This window comes from Octodon degus, unplaced genomic scaffold (assembly GCF_000260255.1).
Source record: "Octodon degus isolate 3935 unplaced genomic scaffold, OctDeg1.0 scaffold00199, whole genome shotgun sequence".
Lineage (NCBI taxonomy): Eukaryota > Metazoa > Chordata > Mammalia > Rodentia > Octodontidae > Octodon > Octodon degus.
The window spans coordinates 2,556,680-2,566,305 of NW_004524775.1; the positions used below are offsets into that span (position 1 = coordinate 2,556,680).

Sequence of the window (9,626 nt, forward strand, 5' to 3'; positions counted from 1 at the left end):
GAAGAGAGCCTGATGATGCTTCCTCCGCGGTGTCCACCAGCAGAAAGGAGAGGCTATGAATTTTGCAGCCGAAAGAGAACATTTTCAAGCCCGCCTCAGATCCGTTTCACAGCTTCATACTCGGTCTGTCCGTAATCCTGTAATTCTTTTCTCAGAGGAAATGATCTTTCTCGGTGCGTTTTAGGTGTGCGCAGCGATCACACTCGCCGTGCAGGTTCTGTCCCTGTGCGGGACGGATAGCACTTCACTCTTTATTCTCCCCATCCCGCTGACTCCCTTCAACTCCCCCCATTTACAAAAGCTTTTAGATATTTTCCCCTTCTTTGTAATTCGGAAGCTCAAAATAGCAAAATTTTGTAAGTTTTAGGCTGACAAGACAAAACAAGGTGCCTGGCGGTCTCTATCCCACACTGTGCAAGCGCCCAGCACTGGGAGGGCCGGAGGCGGACTCGGACCTCCCAGGAGGTCAAGCCTAAGGCTGAGCCCCTCGTCAGCGCACTTGCAGCCAGCCGTCTTCGCGCTTTAGAATCTTGCCTTTCTGCAAAGATCTGCATCATAAGCAATGAGGTAGCTCCGGGATGGCCCAAACCTCAGAGCTGAGCCTGCAGCGCCGCGTGTTATGCGCATAATCGAAGGGAACTTCAGACTCTGATCTTAGTTTTTGTCCTTCGGTGGGCAAAGGGACACGCACAGAATGCCACGCGGCAGCAGCAGGAGCAGGCTGCTGACGCCAGCAACAGCCCTGATCAGTGAGAGGTGCTCCCTGTGCGGGAGAGGCCAGCATCTTATTTTATTCTGCTGCTATACCGTCCGTCGCCCGTGCGCTCCCCTTCCCACATGTGCTTCCCTCTCATTAAGTCTGCCGGTGCAGTGAGGCCACACGGGGCCACAGGCACCACCTCAGGGAACTTGCCCCCACGTGCCGCATCGCGATTTCTCTTTGCCCCCGGCCCGTCCTTCCTTTCAAGCCTCTTTCCCTGCCCTGTTCATGAAGCTGTTTTTGTTCTATCCTTTTCTCAGTTTTTCCTTTCCCTTCCTTCCTCCCCACACCCTTTCCCTTTTGAACAGTTTCTTCCTACTTCACAATATCCATGGTACCTTTCTCTTTTAATTTCTTTTCTTTTCTTTTTGTACTGGGGATCAAACTTAGGACCTTGCTGCCTGCCAAGCAGGCAACTGAACCGCTGGGCTACCTCCCCAGTCGTATGGTACATTTTTATTCTTTTTACATTTTCAGTTTCTCACACCAGAGAAACAATGTGATATTTACACATGTGTGTGCAATTTATTTCACTTATGATTATGATATCAAGGTCCGTCCATTTAGCTCTAAGTGTCTCAAGTTTATCCTTCTTTATGGCTGAGGAGTACTCAATTATATTCTTAAAAATGCACCATTTTTACCCTTTTTTTGATTGATGGGCATTTGAGTTGCTTCCAAGATTTAACTAGTGCAAACTGTGCTGCTATAAACATGAACGCTCACATATCACTGTGATATGAGGCTTTTAATTCTTCTGGGAGGATGCCCAGAAGGGGACGACCTGGGTTGAATGGGACCCCTAATCCTAGTTTTTCTGAAGAATCTCCACACTGATTTCCACGGTGGTCACACCAGCCCGCACTCTCACCAGCAGTGGAGAAGGGCCCCTTTTGCCCCACAGCCCCTCAAGCACTTACTGTTGATCATTTATTAATAATAGCCATTCTTTCTGGAGTGAGATGGAATTTAGCATTGTTTTAATTTGCATTTCTCACAAGGTTGCCTGCAGTCTGGCCATGTACCTGACAACAAATGCTGGCATGGCAAGCGAAAAAGGGGTCCCCACCATCCTCTGTGGGCAGGAGCGGGACTGGCGCCACCCTTATGGAAATCAGTATGGAGCCTTCTCAAAGCACTGGACTTAGGAACTCCCTGGGACCCACTGAGCCCCAGATATCTTCCCCAAAGTCATCGCACTGCAGTGCCACATGCACACCAGGGTGTGTAGCCACACAATCTGTGACCGCTAAGTCTGGGCAGCAGCCTGCATACCCACAACAGACAAATGGATAAAGACAATTTTATATATATGTGTGTGTGTGTGTGTGTGTGTGTGTGTGTGTGTGCATATATATATATAATATGAATATACTCATTTATAAAGAATAACGAATTTGAGACAGTAACAGGAAAATGGACAGACATGGAAAATACAACGCTGAGCAGACTAAGCCAGACACACCAGCTTCAAGACCTGAGAGTGTCTCAGTTGTGTGAGGCAAAGCGCAAACGAAGAATAAAGATGATTAGAAGGAGAGAACGGGATGGATCCCTCACACTAGGGAACTGGGCTAAGGACAAGGCAAGAGGAGGGCGGAGGGTACACGGGAAGAACAGAGACCTGCCACAGGGGGCACCTGCAGCCTCAGTGAGTATAATGTGGTGCACCGCAGCACAAGCTAAGACTGAGGCTATCAACAAGTGTGAAAATCAGGACAGGGGAATGTTCAGGGGGGGCATGGGAGGGGAGGGAGAGAGAAGGGGATCCAACAAAAATAAGAAACCAGCTGTGTTTTGTATAACCACTCCAAGATAATTGTAAACTGCATCGCTAAAAATAGTACTAGTGGACCGGGGAGATGGCTCAGCGGAATAAGCGCTTCCCTAGCAAGCGCAAGGGCCTGAGTTCAATCCCCGGTTCCGCCAAAAAAAAAAAAAAAAATAGTACTAGTAAAAAGTTCTTAAAAAACAATTGAGGGGTGAAGATGAGACAGCTGTCAATGGGACAGAGGCACAGGGGAAGGAGCAGAGAAGAAGACGGTCTCCGTTACTTTTCTCACGGCTAAGACAAAATGCCCGACGCCCACGGCGAAAGGAGAGAGGGCTACTGAGCTCACGGCTGGCTCCAAGGCGGGTGGGTGGCAGAGGGGTCTCTCAGAGGAGAGCCAGTTCACGGCAGGCAGGAGACAGCGAAACAAGCACGTACGGGAGAAGACGGGCCTCTTTCTGTTGCTCTATCGTGGGCTGACTCAGTACTTGGAGCCCGGCACCACGCCCTGCAGATCCAGCCACCTTCACAAAGCCCACCCCGGACACGCAGAGCCTCTGGGGACATCTGGACCCAAACATGACAGAGAGTGTGAAGGAGGCCTTTTGGTGTGGATATTCTGGTTGTGTCGGCAGCCACAGTAATCTGCAAATGTATCAGCGGTCCTACAACTCTACACCTAAAGGGTGTAAACTATCATGGAAGAAAGCCAACTTTGCTCTACGATAATTTAAAAAATAAAATAAGTGTGCTGTCTTTGGATTATGATTTTTAAGTGAAGTACTATTTTTGTGATGTCACATCCTGCCACACAACATGTATTCCACGTGGCATCACTTTGTGTTATATCACATCATGTTGTGCTGTGTCACATGTTACATGGTATCACTATATATGTGACACTATTATAATTGTGTGTGTGTGTGTGTGTGTGTGTGTTACTGAGAGTTAAACCTGGGCCTTGGAACTGAGCTGTACCCCAAGCCCTTATTTATTGTTTATTTGAGATAGGGTCTCACTAAATCGCTCAGTTGCCGAGAGAGACCCAAACCTGCAGTCTCCTGCCTCAGATCCCACGGTGCTGGGACCGCGGGCACGCACCCCAGGTCCAGCTTGTGTATTACACGCTGTCTGTGTTGGGTCGCACAATGCACAGCTTCTACGGCGTCACATGGGTCCCGTGACAACATCTCAGGCATTGCTTGCGTGACACGCAGGACACAAAGCAGGTCACACTAGACACAGAGCTCTCCGTAGTTAAGTGCTCACCGTCTCTACTGGTTGAAGGCCCTGGAAGACCCGCGTCTCTGCTGCCCCTGCTCCTATCAGGAGAGCTACTGTCCCCTCAGGAAACTGTATTCTAGTGGAGACTCATCCATCTTTCCTCCTATTCATCTTAATCATGATCAATAAGCAAATACGTGAGTCACAGGATCCCCAGATTTAACCATTTTACACAAACTGCAGAATCTGAAAACAAAATCAGATTTAAAAGCAGAGAAGAAATAGCCTCCTTAGTCACAGATGAAACAACAACATCAAAAGGGAGGTTTTGTAAAAAGGTGGACTTCCCAGGTGAAAATGAAGTATTTCACAGTGGCCTCGTTGTTTGAAGAATCTACTTAAAGACATGTTTAAATTTTAAAAGTATTTTTCTGTGTACAAAGCCAAATGCTAGCCAAATTGTGAGCTTTCATGTATTTTTAGCCTTTCACATGCCTGTACTTTTCAAGTACAATCTCAAATAATCTGTAAACATCCAGAAGAATTCTCTAATAAGCCCCTGTGCTCAGAAAACACCAGTTTCATTGTATTTGCTTAACCACCAATAGTGACCACTTAACATTCTTATGGTGATAAAGATTTATAATGCTAAAGTTGCACTATGCCTGGTAGATTAAAGTAATTGCCCTGCAGCAATTTCTAGAGGTACCCACCAAAAATAACTAAAATGCCTGGCATTGTGAGCACCCAGCTTTGCCATCTTCAGCCCTGATTGAGATGCTACATGAATCAACTCTCAGGAGGGGATAAACAGCACCTGCCCACCCAGAGCCAAGCGCAAGATGCCCGGCAAGCTGGGCTTGAGTTAACCAAGGGAAAGAATTTCAAAGGGGCTGTGCCCCTCTGCCTCGAGTCTGGGTACAGGACGTAGAGATGCGGCCTTACTCGTATAAGACGGAGCAGGGCAACCCCCACGACCCGCAGGTGTCTGATGCACCCAGGAGCTCCGAGGCAGACGCGATGGACTGGACCAGGCTGTGCTCCCCTGTGCTGCAAAGTAGATGGGCTCTGCCTCCTGTGGCAGCTGCACGCTCCCCATGAAGCAGAACACCAGGCTTTTGCAGAAATTAAGGTACAAAGAGATATTTTAAATGTCTTAGCGGAACCTACTTCAGAAGGAAAGTCGTTAATTCTGATCTAAACAGACTCCCTGACACTGCCTCCCATTCACCTTTTTCACAAATCTATACTTTCATACACAGTGGGTTTTGCAAGTTGCCGTTGTTGTTTTGATTTGATTTTGTTTTAAAAATGACACCAAGTGACATCACTGTGAAATCAGTAAGGAAAGTCCCAGGGAGGTGGACAGCGTTTGTGGACCCTGGAAGGATGCCAGGGCTTCGTGAGATAAGCTCAACCTCAGAAGGCTGGGTCTGTGCGGGGTCCCAACCTGGACACAGGGCTGGAGAAAGGAGCAGGCCGAAGGCCGAAGCCATAGAGAACATGGGGGGGGGGGGATAAATGAGCTTTACTGCACCAAGAAAGCGGGTCCACAGTGGCCACGGAGGCGACCTTGTGCTGCGCTCCTGCAGTCCACAGAGGCGACCTTGTGCTGCGCTCCTACAATCTACAGTGGCCACGGAGGAAACCTTGTGCTGCACTCCGGCGGTCCACAGTGGCCACGGAGGCAACCTTGTGCTGCGTTCCTGCAGTCCACAGTGGCCACAGAGATGACCTTGTGCTGTACTCCTACAGTCCACAGTGGCCACGGAGGAGACCTTGTGCTGTGCTCCAGCGGTCCACAGTGGCCACAGAGGAGACACTGTGCTGCGCTCCAGCGGTCCACAGTGGCCACGGAGCAGACACTGTGCTGCGCGCCTGCAGTCCACAGTGGCCACAGAGGTGACCTTGTGCTGCGCTCCAGCGGTCCACAGTGGCCACAGAGGAGACCTTGTGCTGAGTTCCTGCAGTCCACAGTGGCTACAGAGGCGACCTTGTGCTGTGCTCCTACGGTCCACAGTGGCCACGGAGGAGACACTGTGCTGTGCTCCTGCAGTCCACAGTGGCCACGGAGGAGACCTTGTGCTGTGCTCCAGCGGTCCACAGTGGCCATGGAGGAGACCTTGTGCTGCATTCCTGCAGTCCACAGTGGCCATGGAGACCTTGTGCTGCGCTCCTGCAGTCCACAGTGGCCATGAAAGCAAGCTTATGCTGCACTCATGGGGTCCACAGCCCTTTCTCTCCGACAATCTTGTTTAGTAGCTGTGTCTTGCTAGCAGAAGGCAGAACGGAGCTCGGTGGTGACTCCGTCTCTTCTTAGCTGTCCTGATGTGATTACCAAACATAACAGGACCGGCAGCACCAACGTTACGTCCCTTCCCATGTTGAACCTGAAGGGGCTGAGGGCCCACGGCATGGCCTCGGCAAGAGCCAGACACACCCCTTCCCCTCAGCCAAGGGGAAAGTGGCCCAAACCAGGACCTCCTCTCACCAGTCTCCTCCGCTGCTGGCATCCTGGCTGCACAGCGTTTGCAGGAGCAGCGAGCCTGGGCAACACGCTCTGGAACCTTCCGGTCCAGGCTGCAATGTGAACTGCAGAGCCCATCGCAAAGGCTAACAGAAGGTTGGACTTACCAAGATCAAGATGAATGCTGGGAACAAATGAATTGAGAAAGAAGGTGAAGATGACAAATCCCAGCACTATCAGGCACTTGACAAGCAGAATCCCGTCTGATATCCTGTGCTGTGAGGGAGAGAAACAGAACCCATTCACTCAGTGCAATTTGCTGATTCCTGCAGTGTGTTACAATCCAGTATGACTCAAATCACTATCAGGAAAACAGAACACCTTGAACTTAGAAGAAGGTAACAAGGTAATGTATTACACGGAGAACCATACAGATCCCGGATTGCAGCATGGAAAATCTTTATGAAAAATAAATATCACAGATGCAAAATATAGTGCTGCCTTTTTGGAAAACACTGCACTAGTTTTTCAAAATAGAACATGTGAGTATCCAGCCTCATCCCAGTGTTAGGTGAGATGTCAACAAAGACTTTGGGGAGACAGCAAATGACCTCGAGATGGCCCTGCATCTCCACAGGTGTCACTGTGGTCGCCAGATTTTAGCCCAGCTTTCCTATTCCTACTAAGCACAGCCTGTGGTGGGGAGCTTAACACATTCTTGGGTGACCATGGCTCAGGCTGTCTGTGTACGGCTTGCAAGGATCTTGGAGTGCAGGTGTCACCCTACTACTGTGGGCAGCACCTGAGGGAGCCTGCCCAGTCAGCCATGGTGCAGGAAGCACACTGCAGTGCCTTCACCAGCCTCAGATCCAACCTGAACACTCTTCCTGTGAACCCCCAGGAGGTGCCATGTGGTGAGGGGCAAGGAAGCACAGGCGGATGGGCCAGAGTGAGCCCTGGCTCTGCGCAGGAGCTGACAGCAGCATGGGGCTCTCGATTAAACGCGGCCCGCCAGCACAGCTGTCCATCCATCTGTGTAACTCACCTGGCTTTTGACAGATCCATAAACATCCTTTGTTGGCAATGGTAGCGTGGTTCTAGGCCCAGAGCCCTCAGACGCCCACGTCCCTTACAGAAAGCAGCACGGCGTTTGCATAGAAGCTATGTAATGCCTCTTCGTGCTTTAGCTATCTCTAGATCACTTGCGATGCCTAATAATAATAGTGTTTGCACTACGCAGATAGCCATGAAACTGTGTTTGTAGGGAATAACGACAAGAAAAATCATCTTTCATGTTCCATACAGATAATCATATTTTTGAATATTTTCAGTCCTAGTTGGTTGAATCCATGGATATAGAACCCAGAGACACACAGAATCTGCTATCGGTGCAGCTGATTACAGGTGCTACAGATTTACAGATATACAAAGATTTAGATATCCATAAGGATAGCTACATCTACATTGAGATAGATTTAGATACAGATAGTTGTAGACTTGTAGATATAAAGAAACCTAGATAGAACTTTAGATAAACTGTATAGATACAGATACATAAAGATAGACATAGACAGACATAGATACATAGACAAGGATGGATGGATGGATGGATGGATGGATGGATGGATGGACGGACGGACGGACGGACGGACGGACAAACGGGCAGATGGATGGACGGGTGGATGGATGGAAGGATGGATGGATGGATGGATGGACGGACGGACGGACAGGCAGATGGATGGACAGATGGATGGATGGATGGAAGGATGGATGGATGGACGGATGAACGGACGGACGGACGGGCAGATGGATGGACGGGCGGATGGACGGATGGATGGATGGATGGATGGATGGATGGATGGATGGATGGGTGAACTGATGGATGGAGATCCAGACAGATGGAGAAATACATTGCCTCTTTTAGTTTCTCTGTCACACAGAGGAAGCTGCATTTGTGTATATATGCAGGATAATTTGGATAATTGTACTGCCAGTTTCCGCTGGTCCTTTGAAAGAAGCAGTCATTGCTTAAATTTTTTTTCTTTTTAATTTCTTTTTTTATGTATTTAGTACAGGGTCTACAGGGTCTCACTACACAGATTGGACTAGTCCTGATCCCTGTTTTCAGCCTCCTAAGAGCTGGGATTACAGGTGTGTGCTGCCACACCCAGTCTCAGTCGCAGTCTCAGTGTGTTACAGGAGTGGGGCCAGCACAGCATGCTGGGGATCAAACCCGTCCCCGATCTGCCTAAGCAGGTGCTTTAATCCACTGAGCTATCTGGCCTGCCCTTCTCTTTTATTTCGTATAACTTCTTTGTTGTTTTGGGTTTTTTCTTTTAAACCAATTTTGCACGTGTATATCTGGTAACCTGAACAACTCATTTGAAAATAACGTCATGCAATACAGCAACCATTGTTGAATTCCTATTACTTTGGGGTTTTGTTTTGTTTGTATTTTAGTAAGAGTCTACAGAGTCTACAGGGTCTATAGGGTCTTATTACATAGATTGGACTCGTAGTGATCCACCTGTGTTCAGCCTCCCAAAGAGCTGGGATTACAGGCATGCACCACCCTGGGGTGGGGCCAGCACAGCACACCGAGGATTGAACCCCTATTACTTCATTTAGTGAAATTTTGTATCTTTTTTTTTTTTTATGTATTTGGTACAAGGTCTCACTACACAGCTCAGATTCACAGTGATTCTCCTGTTTCATCCTCCCCAGCACTGAGATTACACACAGGTCTTGGTCACTGGCTCAGCAGGCCTGGAGGCGGGGCCTGTGCAGCATGTGGTGCCAGGGATCAAACCTAGTTCCTATGCTTGCCTGAGCAGGCTCTTAGTTCCCTGAGCTATTTTATCAACACTTGCATCATTTCTAATGCTGCTTTTTTTTAATTACTATTTTGAACTCTAAGAAAAGGAAGAAAGGAAGGCAGGCAGGCAGGCAGGCAGGCAGGCAAGGAGGAGGGGAGGAAAGGAAGGAAGGAGGTTTAGGTGTCTGTCCACACAGACAAGGCGAGCACTTGTGGTGATGACGGGTTTGCTCCTGCGGGGTACAAATGTGTCCAGATATCACATTGTGTCTCCTAACTTTCTACATACAGTGTGTGCTAATGAATAATTATCAAATAATTATCATAATAAAACTTTTAAAAGAAAACTCGATCACTCTTCTACAAGGGGGGAATCAGAAGCTTCTGAGAAAAGAAACCAAGATACCTTTTTTTGGAGCTCCTGGATATTGGTCTCCCAATTTTTATCTTCCTGGGAGATTTGTCTAAAAGAGACAATGAGAGCACATCAGTCTCTGTCCTGTGCAGCAGGGAAGTGACAGGGCAGCTGCCCGCAGCCTGGGCCTCAGTGCCCCCTGTGCTGTGGAGCCTGGGAGGTGACAGGGCAGCC

General features: G+C 48.8%; 1 protein-coding gene across 1 annotated transcript in view; it reads right to left on the reverse strand.

Moving 5' to 3' along the window:
* Positions 1 to 9,626, reverse strand: part of Oca2 (OCA2 melanosomal transmembrane protein) — a 276,342-nt gene that overhangs the window by 192,014 nt on the left and 74,702 nt on the right. The window contains exons 18-19 of the mRNA XM_012517636.2: positions 9,444 to 9,501; positions 6,390 to 6,498 (exon numbers count right to left, since the gene is read on the reverse strand). Coding sequence (XP_012373090.1) covers positions 6,390 to 6,498; positions 9,444 to 9,501 — 167 coding nt within the window. The remainder of the gene's footprint in view (positions 1 to 6,389; positions 6,499 to 9,443; positions 9,502 to 9,626) is intronic.